Raw genomic sequence first — 24,086 nt, 5'->3', positions numbered from 1 at the left:
AGCCAGGGCAACCCCCACAGCACAGCCATGCACTGTATCTTGGCTGGGTAAACTCCTGATAGGTAGTATGTTGGCACTGTCAGTTCAAGAGCTGTCCCCTGCTGGCACTATTAATGGGGTCAGCAGTGGCATTGGAGGCAGTTTGGCTGTCGATATAAGTGCATGGTCGTAGTTCTGATCAAAGCTTATACAGTATAACTCCCTGAGAATTTATCTTAAACTGTTTTTCCAGATTTAGGATTTTGATGGCTATCCTCAGGACTCTCTGCACCCCTGCACATCATCTGTTTAAAGGGGTTCTCTGGGAATTAAGAAAATACAATTACTAAAATTACTTAAATATTACTTTATTATAAATATATTCCCAAATAATTAGTTGTAATGTCTCTTTTTGCCTAGGGAGCAATCATCAGGAGAAATAAAATGGCCACTGTCCTAATCACACAGGAGGACAAGTTACTTCACAACACTGAGCTAAAGAGCTGCCTCATCCTCCTCTCTGCTCTGCTGTCAGAGATTCTGATCCTGAATACAGCAGATAAGATCTTCAGCTGAATCTCTGTAGGAATGGAGTTAATGAGGAGACATAAAGTACAGACAAGCGGTGGGTACGGCTAATGAGCAGCAGCACTTGTATACAGTCTCCATTACCACAGTCTGTCCTGTCTGTTCTCTCTCTACTTCATGTCTCCCCATTAACTCCATTCCTACAGAGATTCAGCGGAAGATCATAATCCCTGACAAGCAGAGCAGAGAGGAGGATGAGGCAGCTCTTTAGCTCAGTGTTGTGAAGTAACTTGTCCTACTGTGTGATTAGGACAGGTTTTGTTTGTACTAATAAGACGGCAGCCATTTTATTTCTCCTAATGATTGTTCCCTAGACAAAACGAGCTATTATAACTAATGAAAGGTATTTGGGAATACAGTATATTTATAATAAAGTAATATTTAAGTATTTACATTTTATTAATTCCCGGAGAACCCTTTTAAGGGGCCCCGTCATTCGTGCAAGCGCAATGGACTTTTTATTGTTTACATGGGGCCTTGCACTTCAGAGGACGAAGCTGCAGTACCCTGCACCGCCACTAGTAAGCATGCAGGCAGACAGGCCAGTGTGAGCAATGAAGAGGCCGGAGTGCTCACACAAGTGCCGCGGCCCCCTCAAACTGACTGTTGCAGAAGGTGACCTCACCCACATTTCTTTAAATTATACTGCACTAAAAGCTGCCTAAATAAGGAAGACATATTACAAAAAAAACTTGGTTTTACATTTGTTAACCGTAGAACCAATGTTGGACAAAGTTAAAGCTTTTATCTCAGATAATGGACCACAAGCTGCCACCTCGGAGCTGAGACTGCAGCAGTGGCGAATTAACATTCTAGGGGGAGTATTCCTTTTAATGTCAGATGCATTTGTCACATACCAGTCCATGGAAATTAGACTCTGTACCCGCGTCCATGGTATATTGTTTAATCTGTGCCATCTGTCATTGTAGTCGCTGTATTCGAAGAATGTTTTATTACGCGCTGCAGTGGAAACGGCGATTTCAAATGCATACACGGATCTCATTTTCGTTGCCGATTACACCCTCCACTGAGCAGTTGTGCCATCGGAGGGCAGATTATACAGCGCAGACGTTCAGTCTATCTGAATTGCTGGGCTTTACATATTGAAATGCGCTGCGCTCATGTATCTCTTATGTTACAGCAGTTTCAGGATGGCAGCCGATCAGTAGTAAGTGGATTTCTCCGGTGATGTTCCTCGAAGCACTGGCATTGATTCAAGGCTGGAATATAAGTTGTAATTGCATAATGCGAGGTTGCCAATCCTCGGATATAATGAATATATATTGGAATGTACAGTATTTTTCTTGCCAGTGCAGGGACAGAGGGATTGTAAGTGCTGTAGGGTTACCAAGGGGGATGTAGAGGGGGAAAGACTTCATTTTTTTGTAATTGTCCTAGGGTCCTTTGGTACTGGAAGATTTTCAGCCCATTGATGATGTAGCATGTTGTTTCCTATTTCCATTAGTATGTAGGGATGAACGATCGTCAATACGATCGTTCATCCCCATGCAGTTTGCATTTGTTAGCTGCACATCCCTTGTGTACATGTCGAGATGTGCTACGACAAAAGATTATATATTTTTTTTTTATTCAACATTTTATTCAATATTTCTGTTCTACAAAGCCAGAATTGATAATGGATAATAATAATACATTCTTTTCTCGACAATATGTTTATGTTGTATTATCCATTTTTACAGAAGCAAGAAAATAAAAAGACATTCACCCCTTAAAAGTTTCTTTTTAATACTGCATAAAAGATGCGGTACTGATCAGGGCGAATGGTAGTTCTTCCAGACTTTCATCCTTGATCATCGCACCATGTTAAAGGGCTTTTAAGTTGGCCATAACTTTAGCTAGGTGTTGGCCCACTGCACAGCTATCTCTGCAACTGAAAAGCACATGGATATCTCTGCAAGCACATGGATTTCTGCAAGCCCCGTTCCGATGAAAGGAACTGATTTTCAGTTGCAGAAATTTTCTGCCAAAAAAATCCACCACGTGTGAAGGCGCCCTTTGATTTGACATTTAATGCTGTTTTATTCACTGTGCTTGATATGAGAGTATATCTGATAATGATTAGAGGAAACAGAAGAGGTGGTGAGGGTAGAAGGACCTTCTGCGGGTTTCTTGTGTATGTACACAAATGCTGTATCTACACCAGAAATCTGTGTATGAAGGCAGCACGGAGAACAGACAGTTTTGCACATTTGATTTCCTATTCACAATCCTAATAAAAAGTGCTAATAATACTAATATAAACGCTTGGGGTAAAGCCGCTCCTGTTTGGCTGACAGCTAAATACCAAGGAATATTTTTGTAGTTAAATTTGTTGCATTGAAGCCTCACCCATGGGAACCTCCCCAAACTCATCTGGGAAGACCCAATTTTTAGGCAGAGCTTAAAGGGCATCTGTCAGCAGATTGTACCTATGACACTGGCTGACCTGTTACATGTGCGCTTGGCAGCTGAAGACATCTGTGTTGGTCCCATGTTCATATCTGCCCGCATCGCAGAGAAAAATGATGTTTTAAGATATGCAAATGAGCTTCTAGGAGCAATTAGGCTGTGGCCGTTACACCTAGTGGCTCTGCTCTCTCTGCCGCACCCTCTCCACTTTAATTGACAGGACCAGGCAGTGAAAACGTCATCACGCCTGGCCCTGGCAATCAAAGTACAGAGGGAGTGGCAGTTGCAGAGAATGAAGAGCCTCTAGGTGTAATGACAACGCCCTCGTTGCTCCTAGAGGCTCATTTGCATATATTAAAACTTAATTTGTCTCATCAGTGCAGGCACATATGAACATAGGACCAACACAGATGCCTTCAGCTGCCAAGTGCACATGTAACAGGTCAGCCAGTGTCATAGGTACAAAACTGCTGACAGATGCCCTTTAAATAAGCCCCACCCATTTTCAGCCCAGGACAGCCCAAATTTGCTGGGATTGTCTATGCAGTTTAGAGACAGTCTCTGCAAGTTTGGGACTGTTGTCAACTACCCAGCTATTCTTCTCATGTAGCCCATGCACAGTTGGTCTGGCTAAGCGTTCATGTATTTTCAGTGTTGAGAGGGGGATAAGACACTGACAGTCACCTCTGGACAAAGGATTGGGCATGTTGACTTTCAACCTGCCCAATCCTGTATTCTCGTAGGAAAAAAGCAACCGTCAGAGGTGTCTGCCAGTGTCTTCTTCCCACCTCTCCACTGACACAACGTGCTCCCGTGGCTGACTGTTCTTCCCTCCCAACATCAGGAGAAAGTCACACAATATTATGCATATGGCCAAGTTAAAGGGGTTTTCTGGGAATGTAATGTTGATGACCTGACCTGAATGGGCTGATCGTTTGTGGGTGCTGGGAGTTGGACCCCCAGTGATCTGCCATAGGCATCAATATTAGGGTCCACAAATTGCAGATCCGCAAAACACAGACACTGGCAATGTGCGTTCCGCATTTTGCGGACCGCACATCGCCGGCACTCTCCTAGAGAATGCCTTTTCTTGTTTGCAATTGCGGACAAGAATAGGACATGTTCTATTTTTTTGCGGAACGGAAGTGTGGATCCGGAAGTGCGGACAGCACATTCCGATTCCATTGTAAATGAATGGGTCCGCACCTGTTCCGCAAAATTGCGGAACGGATCCGGACCCATTTTGCGGACGTGTGAATGGACCCTTGCAATCCTTAACAACTCGTGTAAGAAATTTTTGTAATTCCATGTGTAAATGTGTTTTTTACTGTATGAAGTTGCAGAAATCTTTGCAATAAATCTGCTGATCTGTCCCAAAAGACTATGTGTGAACCTAGCCTAAAAAAACCTTTTCAAGCTGAAATCATTGGTGTTTTGGATTACGCTTCAGTAAAGGGCCGTTTTCTATGGCGGATTCAAAAGAGTTGTCTCAATTTAGCTACATGATAAATGCTAACACAAAGCACTTACTAATGTATTGTGATTGTCCATATTGCCCCCTTTGCTGGCTGGATTCATTTTTCCATCACATTATACACTGCTCGTTTCCAGGGCTTATGACCACCCTGCAATCCAGTAGCGGTGGCCGTACTTGCACATTATAGGAAACAGCGCCGGCCTCTCTGGGGGCCAGGACTGTGGGAGCGTACATAGCCTGGTGCTTTTTCCTGTAGTGTGCAAGCACGACCACCACTGCTGGATTGCAAGGTGGTCGTAAGAAAACAAGCAGTGTATAATGTGATGGAAAAATGAATCCAGCCAGCAAAGGAAGCAATATGGACAATCACAATACATTAGGAAGTGACTTGTATTAGCTTTCTCTACATGATAAATGCCATTTTCTGAAGTGAGACAACCCCTTTAAGCTGCGGGAACCTGTGACTTGGTTTCCCTCTACTATGCCGCCACAAGTGACAATTTCCATGGTTGTAGCTCTGTGTATACCACATATACAGAGGTTTTCTGAAGTCCTCTCCGACCTTGGACACGTGGATGAGCTTGTCTGGTGATACTCTGTTTAGTTTGCAGATATTTTGCTGGCTGTGTAGGTTTCTGCTGGATTCGTCCCTCTGATGCGTGATGATCTTGACGTATGTTCCTGTCTCCTCCGCTTGTGTTCGGGTTACTCAGCATTATGGTTCAGTACGTTCTGCTGCTCCTGGTCTCTTACAGGCTCGGCACAGACTGAATTCTCCTGCACAGGGTTACCAGTCTATCCAGTCCACACAATACTGGTCATACATGTAGCACTTACCGCTGGCCTTTCATGGTTAAACGTTGGACTTGCGCCCAGCATTTATTTTCGGCCGTAGCGGATTGTGTCGCTCGGAGAGGGAGGCTAGACTTGAATTTCTCTATAAACCACACATACAGCAGATGGTCTCTGATTTAAGGATCAGAAAGTAAGAGCTGCCAGCTTGTGATGTCTTATAATCGTATAGCATTCGGAGCATGTGACAAACCAAAGAGGCATGCTGCTACATGGAAAATCACAGGCTTCAAACCTAAAAGTATTGGCGTAGCTGCAGTTAACCCAAAATCGTGCTCCACCTGCCCCCATAATGGCCCAGGTCACACACATGTGGACCAGAAGTTGAGATATGGGAAGCTGTTTGGTGGAGACCTCAACATCTGATATGGTGGAAAGTCTAAGGACCCCAGTGCTCTTCCTTTTGAGCCCTGGCTAACCTCCTGCTGGGACAAGGAGTAAAAAATGTATATTTTGACCCAGTAAACCTGTTTGCCTGTTAGGCTTTATTCGCACACAATAAGCTGCACGTAGACAGCACATGGAGAATACATTTGTGCAAATTTTGTATTCGGAATATGGACTGCAAATCTGCAGCAATTGTGAAGCATGTGAATCGTCCCTAAATCTGACTGCCAGCTTCTTTACTCGCCCTTCTGCAGCACTGGTCTCTTCACTTTCTGTGGGTGGGCAGCAGCTCGTCCCTTGTGACCAATAAAGAAGCAACTTACTCATTTAAGAAGCACTCCCACAATAATTGTTATTCTCTGACTGGTTAGAACAGTACATGATGCAACCTGTAGTAAAGGTAATCCCCTCCCTTCTGATCCTCAGCTGTGTCATGTGACCATGGCTCTGACTCTCCAAATAACACAGCATCTTATGTGCGGACAGGAAGCCAGATTCTCTATTCTTCCTATGGGAACCTCAATGTCAGTCTCGTAGAGAAGTAACTGACTTCCTGTCCTGTGTCAGTTGGAGATCAGAGTGTTGGTCACATGACACAGCTGAGGATCAGAAGGGAGGTTATAACTCACAAATTTCACAAAAATTTACATCATTTACCGTTCTACAGTCGGAGAATAACATTTTTGGTGGGAGTGCTTCATTAAGGAGTGCATTGCAGGCAGCACTTGTTAACCCCTTCCTTCCCTGCGTATAAACTGGAAGTCCCTTTTAAAGCAGGGATGCACAACCTTTTCTGGTAGGAGGCCATACAGTCAGACTCCGGGGGTGTCTTAAATACGTTTTTATGGCATATCAATCATTTACACCATAAATGTCTGATAGGTGCTGGTTATACTTGCAGAATTGCCATCTAATGGAAGAATATATATGAGAAACCGCTAGACACAAACTGGCATGTTGTGACTGGATAGTTGGGGGTTGGCACAAAATGGCAGCGAGGGCCACAGGTTGTACATCCCTGCTTTGAAGGCACCAGATGTGCTATGTGTAAGTGAGTAAAGGCGTTCCTGGCCGATCTGGGGACCCTACATCTACACGAGTATTCAGTCATCTGCCTCGGGCAGTAACCTTAGTCGTGGCATCAGTCACTGTCACTCTACAAATAGCATTCAGCTTTCCAGTCGCTTTGTCCTTGATTATTTACTGCCCATTAAAGTTCAGACTGGTTTTCTTTACAAGAGTAAACCGTAAAAATGGCCATTAAGATGCGTCCTCTCTGTTCTGTGTGAGCTGATGTCAGATCGCTGAGGCTTGATTATTGCCATGGGATGCAGACGTAATTCATGCTTCTGCTTCTGCATATTAGGTTTGTTGGCTTTGAATGGATGTTCAACGTGTGCATCCAGAATCGGAGAACCGATGCCAATCCTGGAGATCGTAGGGTGAAATGTATAACCCATCAATATATATCTTTCCCACCTTAGGGACCCGCACCTTATGTAAAGAACCCCCATTCTGGGTTCACAATGTTTGGGCTTTCTGGTCCTGTTTTCCACCATTTTCAAGACATAGTCAGTGAATGAAAACACAAACCACAAACCTTTCCATAGCTCATCCTGCTCTCAGCTGAAAAGTGGATACAGTGAGCCAACATGGGGGTCATTACAATGTATCGGTCTGGACTGGTTACAATTGCATCCACCTAAGGCTACTTTCACACTTGTGGCAGCAGGGCCTGGCAGTCTGTTCCCCCGCCGAAACAGCATGCCGGACCGTGCTGGCGCAAGTTAAAAAGTAGCCTAACGGCTGAGAGAAGGACGGGTGAATGTAAACTAGATTGTTCTCATTCACTGACAGCAAACATATCTTAAAAATGACGAGGAATTGAAACCCAAAGGGGCAAATTTATCATTAGGGAATCTTTTATGCACGTCGTTTGATAAATTTGGCACATCTTTAAAAATATCACTCCAGATGTTACTCCAGGGTTTTCCAAAACTTTATTTTTCCTATCGCCCATGACAGCACCACCGGAGAGAGGAGGATCCGCCCCACAGAGACAGGAAACCTGCAGAATAAAACGGGCGGGCATACTCCTCCTCGTCAGTGTGGTTTCCTGTCTCTGATGGGAAGCCTGCAGAGCGACATGCTGGATCCTTCCCTCCGGTGGGTCCCCCACTTACCTGCGATCCTGGAAGCTGCAGCAGAGGCACATCTGAGCTCCGGAGGGGGCGGCAGTATGCGGGGAGACGGCGGCATGTGTGGCGCCGGAGGAAGAACGCTGACCACCAGGGGGAGGAAGAGGAGCGGCTCCGGCTGTGAGTAGGCCGTGGAGCGCTCCTAAAGTCACATGACGCCGGCTGTGACGTCATCTGCAGGCGCCTATGAGAGGTGCACGAGTTGTCGGCCCGGCGTCTTTTCCGGCTAGAGCATGGAGGATGAAAGCCTTCAGAAGCGATCTGAGGATCCCACAGTTCCTGCCCCAGCTAAGCCCAAGAAAGTGGGGGCAAAGAAGAAGAATAAAGAATGTGCGTTATGCAGCAAGGGCTTGCCATCTGAATGGGATAAGAAGATGTGCCAGCCCTGTATAGATAGGACGGTGGCTGAAGAGTCTCCCTCATTTTATAAGTGTTTGCAGACGTTGGTGCGCTCTGAGATTAATGCATCCCAGGTAGCCCAGAAATGGCAGAAACCTAAAACCAGAGCACCTTCCAGAGAACCCCCATCGTCAGACGAGGGTGAGATCCCTTCTTCAGTATGTGGTCCTTCTGATATCTCGTCACAGGACTCGTCAGGGGAAGAAGAAATAGGGGGGAGACCCTGTTTTCCGGTTGAGGACACCGAGAAACTCCTTAAGGCTATTCGCTCGACTATGGGCATAGAAGAAATTCGGGAGCCCCGCTCAGTTCAGGATATTATGTTTCGGGGGGTTGGAGTCCCGGCAGCATGGTACCTTTCCAGTGCATAGGAATGTATCAGCTCTGATTAAAGGAGAATGGAAAAAACCCAATAGGAGGGTATTTATTTCCAGGAGTCTCAAGCGTAAATATCCTTTTAAAGAGGAAGATTCTGCGTCTTGGGATAAGGCACCTAGGATAGATGTGGCTATATCCAAAGTTTCCAGGAAAACGGCCCTACCATTTGACGACACGGGAATCTTGAAAGACCCGCTGGATAAAAAGGCGGATGCCTTTCTGAAAGGGGCCTGGGAGGCATCTACCTCTTCCTTTAGGCCTAGTATAGCCTCCACCTGCACGGCCCGGTCTCTTATTGTATGGTTGGATGAGCTTGAATCCCAATTAAAAAATAAATGCCCCCGTGAAGAGATATTAGCCTCCCTCCCTACAATTAGGAAGGCAGCAGACTTTCTGGCAGATGCCTCAGCCGACTCAGTTAGATTGGCGGCCAGATCAGCGGCTTTGTCAAATTCTGCACGGAGATCTCTTTGGCTGAAGGGCTGGTCTGGAGACATGTCTTCTAAATCCAAGCTTTGTGGTGTTCCATGTGAAGGGGAATACCTTTTCGGTCCAAGTCTGGACGACCTGCTAGATAAAGCGGCAGACAGGAAGAAAAAGTTTCCGGGGTTTCAAGGATCCTTTTCTAGCAGAAATAGGTTTAGTCGGTCCTTTCGTCCCTTTAGGGGTAGCCAGGAACAGGATAGGAGAACTAGGGAGGACCGATTCAGAGGTCAGAGGAAAAATAGAAATTTTTTCTTTAACCAGTCCTCCGCAGACAAGAGAAAGCCTGAACAACAATGACGCCAGGATTCCGGTTGGGGGCAGGCTGAAGGGCTTCTTAACGGAGTGGAAGAAAATTTCCCTAAGTCCGTGGGTTTTAGATACAGTCAGCCAAGGGTTAAAGTTGGAATTCCTTCAGTCCCCTCCGGCCCGATTCCTTCCAACCATAGTCCCCCCTTCAGTCCTAGGGAAATCAGTGATACAGGCAGAAGTGCTGAATTTAATAGAGAAATCGGTCTTGATCCCAGTATTAAAGGAAGAAGTAGGCAGAGGATTCTACTCTCCACTTTTTTTGGTAAAAAAACCAGACGGTTCTTTCAGGACCATTATAAATCTGAAAAGATTAAATCAGTTCATTCAGCCCAAAAGATTCAAAATGGAAACAATACGATCAACAATCAATCTTCTTTATCCATTGTGCTTCATGGCCGTTCTCGATTTAAAAGACGCATACTACCACGTCCCCATTTCAATAGAACACCAGAGGTTTTTAAGGGTGGCCATCCAGTTGAAAGGTCAACTGGAGCATTTCCAATTCCAGGCTCTACCCTTTGGCCTTTCCATGGCCCCAAGGGTGTTTACAAAACTAGTGGCGGAAGTAGCAGCCCACATAAGGGAAAAGGACATTCTCTTCGTCCCTTACCTGGACGACTTCTTAATAGTAGGTCAGACAGAAGAAGCATGCATCTGGGCAGTATCAGAGATCCGGGTTATCCTGAACAGGTTAGGGTGGATAATAAACGAGGAGAAGTCAAGACCCCGTCCATCGAGGAGGCAGACCTTTTTAGGCCTAATACTGGACTCTTCTCTCCAAAAAACCCTTTTACCTACAAGCAAGGTAGTAGTTATCCAGGACAAGATCCAGGATCTAACCCGGAGACCGGTTACTTCAGTAAGAACAGCAATGTCGGTCCTCGGCTCCCTCACATCCTGTATTCCGGGAGTAAGGTGGGCTCAGCTGCACTCCAGAGCCTTACAGTGGGAAATCCTGTCTGCTTGGAAGGAAAGCCGGTCCTTGAATGCGAAAATGGAGATCTCAGTCCAGACCTTACAGAAACTATCATGGTGGCTGGATACGGAAAATCTCGTCCAGGGGATCCCGTGGAAAACAGGAAGATTGGTGTGCCTGACTACAGATGCAAGCCCGTGGGGGTGGGGTGCCCACATTCAAGGAACCTCCTTCCAGGGTCGTTGGGACCCCCTACAAAAAGTAGAGTCCTCCAACCTGAAAGAATTAATGGCAGTCGGCCTTGCGATGAGGGCCTCCCTTCCGAAGATAAAAGGGAAGGACCTAAGGATCCTTTCGGACAACAGGACTGTAGTCTCCTATTTGAACAGGCAGGGAGGGACAAGATGCAGGGCTCTTATGGAGGAAGCCTATGTCACTCTGAGTCTAGCAGAAAGAATATGCACCTCGATTTCAGCAGTCCACATCAGAGGGGTAGAGAACAAACAGGCAGATTTTCTGAGCCGCCATACCCTGTCCCAGGGGGAGTGGTCCCTAGACCCCATTGTTTTCCAGACGATAGTAGATCTCTGGGGAGTTCCCGAAATCGACTTGTTTGCCACGTATTCAAACAAGAAGGTGGCCAGGTTCTATTCCCTAAGCAGAGCGGGATCCCCCTGTGGGATAGACGCCCTGACACAGGAGTGGAATTTCCGCCTGGCTTATGCCTTTCCCCCTCTTCCCCTGATTCCCCGAGTTTTACGGAAAATCAGGGAAGAGCGGGCCACAGTAATCCTGATCGCGCCCTTCTGGCCCAGGAGGTCCTGGTTCACGGGACTCCGAACCATGTCTATCGCCGATCCCTGGGTGCTTCCGACGGTCCGGGGCCTTCTGAGCCAGGGACCAGTGAGACATCCAGCTGTAGACAGCCTACATTTAACGGCCTGGATTTTGAAAGGTGGTTATTAGAGAAGGAAGGGTTCTCTAATGCCTTGGTTTCTACCCTGCTAAAAAGTAAAAAGGAGGTTACTATAAAGATCTATAGCAGAGTTTGGCATAAATTCTTAAATTTTGCCCAGATCCAGTTAAGGAGCCTACCTAGGGTTGCTCCCTTGCTTCCTATTCTTGAGTTTCTCCAGAAAGGTTTAGAAATGGGTCTATCAGTCAGTACCCTGAGAGTTCAGGTCTCTGCCCTGTCGATTCTGTTTAATCAGAACATAGCTGGTAGCCCTTGGGTTGCCAGGTTTTTTAGGGCTGCGGAGAGGTCTTCCCTGGTGGTAGTTCCAAAAGCCCCCCCCTGGAGTCTAGAGGTGGTATTAAAAGCTTTGTCTGGGCCTCCCTTTGAGCCCATTGATTCTATTTCGATTAAGCACCTTACCCTAAAGCTATCCGTTCTGATAGCCTTGACTTCTGCTCGGAGGATTAGGGAGATCCAGGCCATCTCCATCAACCCTCCGTATACCTTGATTTTAGAGGACAAAGTTATCATCCGTCCTGACCCGGCTTTTCTTCCAAAAGTCGCCTCCAAATTCCACCGCTCTCAGGAGATTGTTCTTCCCACTCTCTGTCAAAATCCTTCCTCTGAGGAAGAAGAATCTCTCCACTGTCTGGATGTCGAGAGCCCTTTTGGCCTATCTGTCCTCTACCTCTTCCTGGCGAAAATCTTCCTCACTCTTCTTACAGTTTCAAGGGAGAAACAAAGGTTCTGCTGCCTCAAAGAGTTCTATATCTCGGTGGGTCGTGTCAGCCATCTCCTTATCCTACCTTTCATCTGGGTTGTCTCCCCCGGGGGGCCTAAGGGCCCACTCAACCAGGGCAGTGGCTGCCTCCTGGGCTGAGAGGTCTTCTGTTCCAATGGAGAAAATTTGTGAGGCAGCGACCTGGTCTTCCCCTTTGACCTTTTTTAGGCACTATAGGTTGGACTTGAACTCTTCTGGTGATCCTTCCTTTGGTAAAGGGGTTCTTCTTTCTACTTCCCACCCTTATGGATTACTCTAGTAAATCTCCGGTGGTGCTGTCATGGGCGATAGGAAAAAATGGTATTACTTACCGGTAATTTGATTTTACAGAGCCCATGACAGCACCCTGGGTTTCCCTCCCTGATGGTTCTTCTTTATTACACGGGTGTGCAGAGAGAAAAAAAAAAAAAAAAAAAAAAAGTAATAATTTTATAAAAAAAAAAAAAAAAAGAATATATATAATATATGTTCCCTGTATACAAAATGCATGTCTAATTCATGTGGCGGCCTTCCTCCGATACTTGGAAAACTCACTGACGAGGAGGAGTATGCCCGCCCGTTTTATTCTGCAGGTTTCCTGTCTCTGTGGGGCGGATCCTCCTCTCTCCGGTGGTGCTGTCATGGGCTCTGTAAAATCAAATTACCGGTAAGTAATACCATTTATCTCTCCTCTGGACAGGTCATCAGTATCTGATCGGTGGGGGTCCAACACCCAGGACCCCCGCAGATCAGCTGTTTGAGAAGGCACTGGCGCTCTTGTGAGCTCCATGGCCTTCTCTGTGCTCACCAAGCACAGCGCCGTACATTGTATAGCGGTTGTGCTTGGTATCTCGCTAAGCCCTATTCACTTCTATGTGGCTGAGATGCGCCTAGACCGTGTGACTGATGTCACATGGTCTAGGAAAAGCTGAGAGAAGGCCGCGGCGCTACTGCGAGTACTGGTGCCTTCTCAAACAGCTGATCGGTGTTGGACCCTCATCGATCAGATACTGATGACCTATCCAGAGGATAGGTCATCAGTATAAAAACACCCTTTTAAAGGGATTATGCCACGATTGATGTAAAAATAAAAATCAGACATCATATATGACAATCTGTAACAAAACTAGAACTGGCCCTGTACCTCTCATGGATACAGATATCTCCCCAATCATTATTCCATATTTTTTAATTACATGGAATTACAAAAGAATTCAGATCCAGGTGCTGGTTTGAAAAATGTACAATATTTTTCATAGGACAACCCCTTTAAGTCACAACTGATAAATATGGAGCATACCTCATTGACCTAGCTAAGCAAGTTTTTGAGCAAAATTACATTTTGGCGCGATATTTCTTGCTCAGGGATTAGATACATTTAACCCAAAGTATATTAGACGACTGTAAAATGTTTAATTTATATACTGATTAAGCTTTCTTTATAGAAAACCTGGATTTTCCTTAAAGGCGTTGTCCAGGATTTTGTTATTGATGGCCTATCCTTCTGATAGACCATCATTATCTGATGGGTGGAGGTCACCACCCCGCACCATCAGCTGTTTTTAGGCCATCAATAGGAAATGAGTGGATCACCCCTTTAAAGCATATGAGGTCTGTGCTAAGGGGTGACCCTGCTGAATGACTACGCTTTTAAATTAGTTTATGTATACGGCATATGTATGCCATTTTCTTTACTTCACTGTAATGTTGGCTAGAGTGTAGAGTGCCTAATGTCTGGACCACAGCCCTTAAAGGGGTTGGGAAACTTTGGAAGGGGGGAGGGGGTTGCCAAACTCCTCCCCTTGGTCAGATCTGTGAAGGGAAGCTTCCCGATGCTGGCTCCCCACTTCTCTTCCAGGCCTGGGCTGCTTTGCTACGCTCCCTCGCTGTACACATCTGAACGGACGCCGCCTGCAGCCAATTATTGACTGCGGCGGTGATCTGCTCCCCCTACATGACACATAGGTGAGCCCATCACCGCTGTGGCCGGCAATTGGCTGCAGACGGCGTCAAACCGGATATTTACAGCGAGGGAACACAGCGGAGCAGATCGTTTCCCTTCACAGGTTTGGACAAGAGGCCAATCGCCTCCCAGTATACGGTGTCCTGCATGGGCAGTGGTAAGTGCATGCCCCCTTTGCTCGGGTACATGCAGACATCTCAGTAATGTGCCCAGTATTATTAGCAGGATGATCTACTCTCCAGGGCCTGGCTGACTTCTCTTGGTTCTGCTCTGAGCATTAATCATTCCTTCTCCTCCTTCTTCCAGGAAGATTACGATCGCTTGAGACCATTGTCTTATCCCATGACTGACGTTTTCCTCATCTGTTTCTCCGTGGTAAATCCGGCCTCCTTTCAGAATGTAAAGGAGGAATGGGTGCCCGAGCTGAAGGAATATGCGCCAAATGTGCCATTTTTACTGGTGGGCACCCAGGTAGGTTTTGGTGACATTTTATAGATTCAGAGCCCATTGGTGTCAGCCTGTATCCCTCTTAAAGGGGCTTTTCCACGATTGATGTAAAAAATAAAATAAATTGGACATCATAGTATATGGCATTCATTTTCTAACAAAGCTAGAACCAGCCCTGTACCTCACGTGGATCCAGAGATCTCCCCATTCATTCCTCTGCTAGATTCATATCAAGCTGACCGCTCAGGGGGCGTCTCCTTTCTGCTGCAGCTTTCTCCCTGTAACTTTCACAGTTCTAGCAGAAGATATGGCTGGTGACTGTTAAAGTTTTAAACGGAGCACGTGCGACCACCTCAGAGAGGTGGACAGAGAAATAAGGAAAAGATAAAACAGCAGGTGGCGCTATACAAATATATTTTATTGAATATCTCAGTGGGTATGCTAAATTTTTCATTACATGCAATTGCAAAAGTCATCAGATCCAGGTGCTGGTTTGAAAAGTATAGAATATTATTATGGGACAACCCCTTTAAAGGGGCTTTCCAGCTTGGGCACTCTTTTAAATGTAAAGCCTAGCCTGCTATACCTGGTGAAAAAATATACTCATCTGCTCCCGGCTGTTCCCTGTCGTGTAAACTTCCAGACGGATGGGGTTATGTGCACCACTGCAGCCAAAGATCGGCTCCAAGCAAGACATGTAATCCATCACCAGTAAGTGAAAGTCCGGGGTGGTCCTCTTGCGTCACCTGTTGTAATATCCTATTCAGCTGTTACCATGTGACAGCCCCTAAAGACCACCACTACAGCGCCTATGCCGTTTTGCCACCCAGGTTTACAAAGCCATATCAATCTGCATGGTTATGTGGTGCAAATCATAGCTCCCTCCTGTCTTCCTGCTATGTAGTGTGTCAGTGATGACTGTAGTTCTAGCATTCTGTTTATTAACAAGTTGTTCAGGATGAGCAGGGTTACTAAATTGTTTTACAGCAAATTGAATTGTAGACTCTATATATGATTATCTTCAGGTAACCCTGCCTCGGTGGCTGCAATCCTTGGGGCCTCTAGCTCTTTAAATCCATGCGGAGCGGTTTTTTATGTCAGTATAAATACTGGGTCAGGTCATTTTGCCTGGCTGCGCCCGTTTCGTGGTTCTCATTAAACGTGTTATTAAAAAAAGCCTTCACTCCAGGGGGCACGAGTGCATAGGATGTTCTGTGATATTCCTCCGCTTCACATTTTCTATTGGATTTTGCACGTTTTAGAATATTAAAAAAAAGTGTTTTTTTTCATTTTTCTGATTTGCAGATTGACCTAAGAGATGATCCCAAGACTCTAGCAAAGCTAAACGATGTGAAGGAAAAACCCATTACTGTCGAGCAAGGGCATAAGCTGGCAAAAGAGGTAAAAGCGAACGTGCCCTTTTCTTTTTCCCTTCGTTTTTCTTTTCTGCGGCTCATTATGTGAATGATGCTCTACAGATCCTTTTAGAAGCCTATGTGATTTGTGTTCCTGTAAGGACATTTTTATGCCTCTCCTGCTGCTGTGTTTCTGACGGGAAAGGGACATTATGGTGGAAATAGTCATTTCCAACAAAATAACGTGCACACTTATAGCAGAGCGATCAGACACGTCCGGGCGTTTAAATCCTGTGGTGTTTTATGTTACAGGAAAAAGAGGAAGAGGGGTGTAGGCATTTTTTTTGTGGCTGGGAGATCGCGGAATATTACTACCTTCTCTTTAGGCCTCATGCACACGACCGTTATGTGTTTTTTGGATCCGCAAAACACGAATGGTGTCAGTGTGCATTCCGCATATTGCGGAACGGCACGGACAGCCATTAATATAACTGCCTATTCTTGTCCGCAAAACGGACAAGACTAGGACAGGTTATATTTCTTTTGCGGGGCCACGGAACGGAGCAACGGATGCGGACCGCACACGGAGTGCTGTCCGCATCTTTTGCGGCCCCATTGAAGTGAATGGGTCCGCACCCGAGCCGCAAATACTGCGGCTCGGATGCGGACCAAAACAACGGTCGTGTGTATGAGGCCTTAATCTAAGGCTGTATTACATTGTATTATGTGGCAGGCGATTGTCGGGAGGGAAGCGTTTCTTCTCGGCAGTCGTCTGCTCGCTAGCGGAGAAGACCGCTGCTGTTACGTGCAGTGATCTCCTCCGCAGCATAGGGAGGAGCTATCGCTATGCCATCGCTCGTGCCCTTACTGTATAGTGGTTTGTCGCCGTCAGATGATTATTAGACACCAAGATCTGCCGCCTGCAAACGATAATTTTTTTAACATGTCAAAAGATTTGGATTGCCTGATGCTTGTTCCTCAGGCAATCGGCAGCAGTATTACATTGCAAGATGATCGCTAACGAGCGTTTGTATGAATGCTCGTTAGCGATCATCTGCTGAAAAACAGCAGGTGTAATACAGGCTTCAATACAATTTCATTATGATCGGATGTAAATCATAAGGCCCCTTTCCCAGCAAATGTTACAATTGCCCTCCCAGGAGTTTGGACTTCCTGTACACATTGCAGGGATACCTAGGTGAGATACCCTGCAGCGAGCATGGCCATAATGACTTCATGTAACGATAAGCACAGTCATTTACCAGTTTAGGAAAATGACATCAGTTTTCTTCCAGGAATATATTAGCAGGCAGATTATCAGAATGAGATCAGATCATTAGATATGACATGAGGAAACCTACAATGCATTCAGAAAGTCTTCTGACTGTTTCCCTTTTTCACATTTTGTTACATTGCGGCCTTGTGCTAAATAAAAAATAAAATCAAGTTTTTTTGCCATCAAATGCTTTGCACTTCTGGATTTGGGGATTCTCATGTTCTGTCAGATTCGATGTGGACAGCCATTTTCAGGTCTCTCCGGAGATGGCTCTGGCTGGACCACTCAAGGACATTCAGAGTTCTCTTGGCTGTGTGCTTAGGGTCATTGTCTTGTTGGAAGGAGAACCTTCAGCCCAGTCTGAGGTCCAGAGCACTCTGGATCAGGTTTTTATTAAGAATATCTTTGTACTTTGCTCCATTCAGCTTTCCCTCCACCCTGACCAGTCTACCCGCCCTCCCAGCATGATGCTGCCACCACCATGCTTTACTGTAGGGATAGTATTGGGCAGGTGATGAGCAGTGCCTGGTTTCCTCCAGACATAACACTTAGAAAATTTCAATCTTGGTTTCATTAGACCAGAGAATCTTGTTTCTCACAGTCTAAGACTCCTTTAGGTGTCCCCCCCCCCCCCCCCCCCAAACTCCAGGCTGCTTTTCCGTGTGGTTTACTGAGGAGAGGCTTCTTTCTGGTCACTATGCCATAAATCCCATATTGGTGGAGTGCTGCAGTTATGGTTGACCTTCTGGAAGTTTCTCCAATCTGCAGACATCATCTTTGTAGCTCACCCAGAGTGACTATTGGGCTCTTAGTCACCTCTTTTACCAAGGCCCTTCTCCCCCGATTACTTAGTTTGGTAGAGCAGCCAGCTCGAGGAATAGGCCTGGTAGTTCTGAACATCTTCCAGTTAAGAATTATGGAGGACACTGTCCTCATGGGAACTTTCAGTGCCTCCACGCAAACCTGTCTCTGAGCTCTACAGGCAGTTTTACTCACATCTTGGGTTTTTGCTCTTATATGCACTGTCATGTCCAGTCAAGTGAATTTACCACAGGTGGACTCCAGTCAAGGTGTAGAAACACTTCAGAGATAATCAAGTGTCATAGCAAAGGGCCTGAATACTTATGTCCATGCCAAATTTTTGTTTTTCCTTTTTATATTTGCAAACATTTCTCATTGTGGTCTATTGAGTGCAGATTGATAGGGAAATTTTTTTATTTTAGCATAAAGTTGCAAAAAAAAAAAAAAAGTGAAAGGGTCTGAAGACTTTCTGAATGTGTTCTACATTAGAGGTCAGGTGAGGCAGCAGAAATTGTGGCCCGCTTGGCTGTCTATGTAACTCCCATATGGGTGCGGCTGGAAAAAGGGTCCCCTCTTCTGTAGATATCTAATGAAAAAAGGCAGCACTTTGGAAATTGAGGCAGGGTGCCAGCAACCAGGGTCAAGATCCACAGTCACATTTCAGTCTGATCATAAGACCTTTCTCAAGCTTCTAAGGCTTGGCAAAGGTCCTGTGATAGGACTGAGACCTCACTGGCTTTACATGGGTGAATAGACCACAATTGTTTGAAATCTTCTGGAGTGCTGCTAGTTCCTCTTTGCTTCTGTTCTGTAGATAGGTCACTGATATTTTGTTGTGGGAAAATTGCTTTTAAAAAGGCCCCTTGTAAAACAGTTTTTTTTTTCCATTGTAATGTATGGAGACGTTCAAACTTCTCAAAGGGGTTACCTCATGACTGACAGCACCATCAGTGTTCGATCAGTGTTTTCCATTTTGAACCAAAACCAGGTGCGGCTCTAAACACAGAACAGGTGCAGATCTTTCCCTTATGGCCTCATGCACACAACCGTATGTATTTTGCGGAACGGAACAGCTGGCCCCTAATAGAACAGTCCTATCCTTGTCCGTAAAGCAGACAATAATAGGACATCTTCTATTTTTTTGCGGAATGGAAATATGGACATACGGAAATGGAATGCACACGGAGTACCTTCAGTTTTTTTTGCGGACCCATTGATATGGTTTCGCATACGGTCCGCAGAAAAAACTTAATGGACACGGATAAAATACATTCGTGTGTATGAGCCCTATGTTTGTGGAGGCTCCAAATCCTGGTTTTGGCTCACAATCACTGTTGGAATTCCCTGACCAAAACACTGAGGCCTAAATAGGAGAGCTGCTGCAGCAATCGGCTGGAGGTCTAGCTCTCAGGACCCCGGTCAGACAGCTGATTTGTCCTCTTCAGCAGATTGAATGGCCCCATTCACACAACCGTGTGGCCTCCGCACCCATGTTGCGTTCTGCCACACACTGAAGGGCTTCCGGGTCCGTACCTATGCACCGCAAAAGATAGGACATGTCGCAAACCCATTGAAGTCAGTGGGTCCGCACCGCGATGTGGAGTGCACATGCCAGTGCCCCCATGGTTGTGTGAATGGGGCCTCATACATGGATGACCCAAGTCCTCTGGAGCAAGAGCCACTGCTTGTTACCTTAGCATGGATTGAACTAAGGCTTATGCGCACTTCTGTGTGGGGGCCATTATCTCGGATTCAGCTATGTATGCCAGAAAAAAAAAACAGAGCCGCAAGTCCTGCAATTTGTCCGTCAGACTCTTGGACAGATCTCTTTATAGGTCAGTGGGGTCCGTCGGTCCCTGTCAGTGTTCGTCATGCAGTGGATGAGACGCCGCACATATGTGAACAGAACCTTACTGGATTGCGGACATTTTGGAAACTCGTTAGCAGCACTCTCTGTCTCCATGCTCTTATCCCAAGCATAATTCATTGGTATTACAGTCCCGGAGGGCCCCTTTAATGACTCTCTCCCAGCAGACTGACAAGGCAGAGTATGACACCGCACGTTCGCTTCCTCTTATTACGTGGCTCATTATCTGAATTCTTTTCCTGAAGCTCCTGGATGGATTTCTGCATCACCTTCCTCCCCGTTTTGTCTGAAATCTCTATTCTCCATGTATCCCCCAGTGAAGACGTATTCTGTAGAGGCGGCTGAGAACCGTCGCTTGCAATTTTTGCTGCCTACTGAACAGGAAGATAAATTGTCTTTCACAAAAGTGGTCCCATTTCAAGGACAATGTATTTCGTTTTATCTTTTCCAGGTAATTTAGCTTTAACATGGTCAGACAGTTATCCTGCACTCACGCTTGTGTCGCTTTTTATATATATTTTTTTAAATATAGCTTAAGTATTGATGCATTAGGACAAAGTGGGGGGGGGGGGGCGGCATGACATGTTCAAGCAGTTTTCTATGTATGGGGATTTAGGCTACATGCACTCGTCTGTTTTGCGGTCCGTGGATACCTTCCATGTGCAATCTCTTTTCTCAGTGCCATTAATAGAAATGGCTGTTCTCATCCACAAAACAGACGACAATAGGACATGTTCTATAATTTGCAGGATGGACATACGGATGCGTTTTTTTTTTTTTTTCCCCCTGATCCATAGAAATGAATGGGTCCATGTGCAATCTACAAAAAATGCGGATCGGATGCAGAACCAAAATCCGTTCACATGAGTTCTCGCTGCAGTAGATTTCCGTGCAGTCTTTCAGACCGCACCCAGACATGTCCTTGTTTCATGTCGTTTCTGCTCGCTAAGTGGGGCTGAAGCCAAAAAGCAGATCCACCTCAGGGTTTCTGCTGCCGATTGCGCAATTAAATCCACAGACAAAAAAAAATAAAAAAACTGCGTAAATGGTTTCACTTCACCATAATTTTCAAGAATTTATATTATCCAGTTTATATTTTCTTCTTGTTTTTAGGTCCATAATTATTTGCCAATAATATCTTAATATATTGTCATAGCGGTCAGAGCCGCAGTTTTCTTTTCCAGAGCGCCCAACAAGAGTCTGGCTGTCTGAAGCTGCCACTAGGGGGAGTTTAGTGTATATTGTGTTATTATTGCGTTTAAAGGGTTTGAGCAAGAATGGAGGGGGTACCCTGAGCTGCCCCCCCCCCCCCCCCCCCCCCCCCCCCCCCACCAAACACATACACACTCACTTGGTAGGACCTGTAAAGGGAGTATTAGTTACCTGTGCTGGCTCCTCGCCCCTTCTCCCCCCAGTCTGTGATTCCACTTGGCTCTCTCACCGAAAACATGCAGTCTGACCAGCTCCCCTTACATCATGAACAATAGTCACATGACGCAAGGGGATCTGGTCACCACCGGATTGGCTGCAGGCGGTGTCAAACCGGATGTTTTTCAGTGACGCATTGCAGGCCGGAGTAAAAGGAGTGGGGAGCAAGCACCGGGAAAGCAGGTAAGTAAGCTTCCCTGTACAGGTGCGGCCAAGGGTGGGGGTTTGCCAAAACAACCCTCCCCCCATTCTTGCACAACCCCTTTAATGTGTAAACAGTTTGCAGAGAGCTCCCTCTAGTGGTGTCTCTGGGCAGACACAGTTGTATCATTTAAAGTAGTTGTCCAAGTTATAAAAACTTGTATATGGCCTAAAATAACAAATTAATGGATACTCGCCCGTTTACTCTCCTGATTTTTCAAGCGCTGAGCTCCGGTCCTCTCGTGGCTGAAGATTCGTCTTACTGGCTGCAGCGGTGACATTCCGTGCACACAGGTCACCGCTGCAGCCAGGAAAAGAAAGGGGGTCATTTATGACCAGTTATACGCCACTTTTATGGCGTATATCGGGCGCATATTTTGTTGCAGCAGAATCTGCGACTTCTAACCCTGCTTACGCCAGGTCTAAAAAAATAAAAAAGGTGGTGTATCATGGGTGGGGAAGGGGACGGGCTGGTAGGCCCATCTCATTCATCATTTTCTACACCTGGTTTTAGTTTTTGTGTAACTTGGACATCCCCTTTGGCTCTTGCCTTTACAAGGGATTTAGAGCTCGGTATCATAAAAAAGAATTGAGCTTCAACCATATTAAAGATATACACTATCTTCATACAGTGGTCTTTTCTGACCCATCATAAGTTGAAACCACACTCAACATACAAGGTCTCAGACTCAGATCCAACCAGTCATGGTCACTTCTCTGGTAGACTAGCTGGATTAGTTACTAGTTAGCAGCTATTCCTTACTGTTAGGGCTCATGCACATGAACGTTGTTGTTTTGCGGTCTGTTTTTCACGGATCCGCTGTTCCGTATCTGAGTTTTTTTCCTCTCTGATTTATGCCTTCTTTCGTTCCGTTATTCCATAATACATATCCGTATGCGATCCAATTTTGCGGATCTGAAGCGGAAACAGTAACTTATTAATCTCCAAACACATGAGCAATATGGGCTGGGCATAGCATTTCTACAGTATGGATCCGCAAAATACAGATGACATACGGATGTGTTCCGTATTTTTTGCGGACCCATTGACTTAAATGGGACCTCGGACCGTGATTTGCAGACAATAGTAGGACATGCACTACTTTTTTGTTGAACGGAAATACGGAAACAGAATGCACACTGAGCACCTTCCGTTGTTTTTGCGGACCCATTGAAGTGAATGGTTCCACATACAGTCTGCAAAAAAAAAAAACTGAACGGAAGCGGAAAGAAAATAGATTCGTGTGCATGAGCCCTTATATCTAAGGACTTGTTTTATCTGCCTTAGTTATCAGCTAATTTTTCTTAAATCTTCATGTTCTCTTATCTTGCATAACACTTTGGGGCTTCGGAACCAATTACTTGAGTTACAATGGTCGTCCTGGAACCAATTACGGTAATATTGTAACTTGAGGGACCACTGTATTATGAAATTAATCAGCAAATAATTCTCGGTCTATTTAGGTTTGTTCCCAGAATTTTAGGAGGGTATGGATGGAAATAACGATGTGAATAAGCATGAAAATACTGAACTCGACTCAAACTTTCTTGGTAGATTTCTAACTGAAATACTGTTGAAAGCAGAATCTGTGGCCATGTACACAGCATGTGACGTCTGTATTTTCTGTCAAAAATACAACCAAATCCGAGGCGAGCAGGAAAGAACTTTTTGCTAGCTCATTAGAATATATTTGCATTCTTTACAGTGAGGCCTTCACACTTTAGCCTTAAAGGGATTCTGTCACCTCCTTTTTGGTTATAGAGCTGCGGACGTGCACGGCTAGATCGCCGCTAGCATGTCTGCAATATACCTGTCCTATAGGGCTGTGTCCTTTTTATTGTGTTTAAAAAATGATTTTAGAGATATGTAAATGACCCTGGTAAGGTGCCCAAGGGGCTGTACTAACCTTCCTGGTGCCCAACCACCCCCCCCTTCCCCTGTAAAGGAGCCCAGCACCGCCTGCGTTCTCCGAATCTCCTCCTTTCTTCACAGTTAGATTGCCGGAATCTCGCACATGCGCAGTGCCGTTATAGTGTTCCTTCCCTGTGCTGGCATCAGCCTCAGGGAAGGAACTGCGCATCGCGAGATTACGGCAATCTAACTGTGAAGAAAGGAGGAGATTCAGAGAACGCAGGCGGTGCTGGGCTCCTTTACAGGGGGGGGGGGGGGGGGGGGCGTGGTTGGGCACCAGGAAGGTTATTACAGCCCCTTGGGCACCTTACCAGGGTCATTTACATATCTCTAAAATCATGTTTTAAACACAATAAAAGCACACAGCCCTATAGGACAGGTATATTGCGGACATGCTAGTGGCGATCTAGCCGTGCATGTCCGCATCTCTATAAGCTAAAACGAGGTGACAGAATCCCTTTAAGTCTGTAAGCTCCGTACATTCCTCTGACAACTTTTTGGCATGAAGATAACACACAGACAGTGAAAGGGAACCGGTGACATTATACATGCGGTCCTATCTGCAGGCAGCATGCTATAGAGCAGGAGGATCTAGGTAGATTGATAGATAGTAGTGTATCTAATCATTTAGACCTCTGCTTTTTTTCTGCTTAGGAGTCCAGTGGGCGGTCCTAGTAAGTGATTGACAGTATTCTCTCTATGTATACAGATAGCTGTGAGTCACTGATAAGAGTCCAGTGGGT

General features: G+C 45.7%; 1 protein-coding gene across 1 annotated transcript in view; it reads left to right on the top strand.

The window, feature by feature from the left end:
• The window catches only part of RHOQ (ras homolog family member Q), a 34,389-nt gene that overhangs the window by 7,390 nt on the left and 2,913 nt on the right, over positions 1-24,086 (top strand). The window contains exons 3-4 of the mRNA XM_040430319.1: positions 14,363-14,527; positions 15,809-15,904. Of these exons, the coding sequence (XP_040286253.1) occupies positions 14,363-14,527; positions 15,809-15,904 (261 nt within the window). The remainder of the gene's footprint in view (positions 1-14,362; positions 14,528-15,808; positions 15,905-24,086) is intronic.

Source organism: Bufo bufo, chromosome 4 (genome assembly GCF_905171765.1).
Source record: "Bufo bufo chromosome 4, aBufBuf1.1, whole genome shotgun sequence".
Taxonomy (NCBI): domain Eukaryota; kingdom Metazoa; phylum Chordata; class Amphibia; order Anura; family Bufonidae; genus Bufo; species Bufo bufo.
This window is presented reverse-complemented; position numbering and strand designations above follow the sequence as displayed.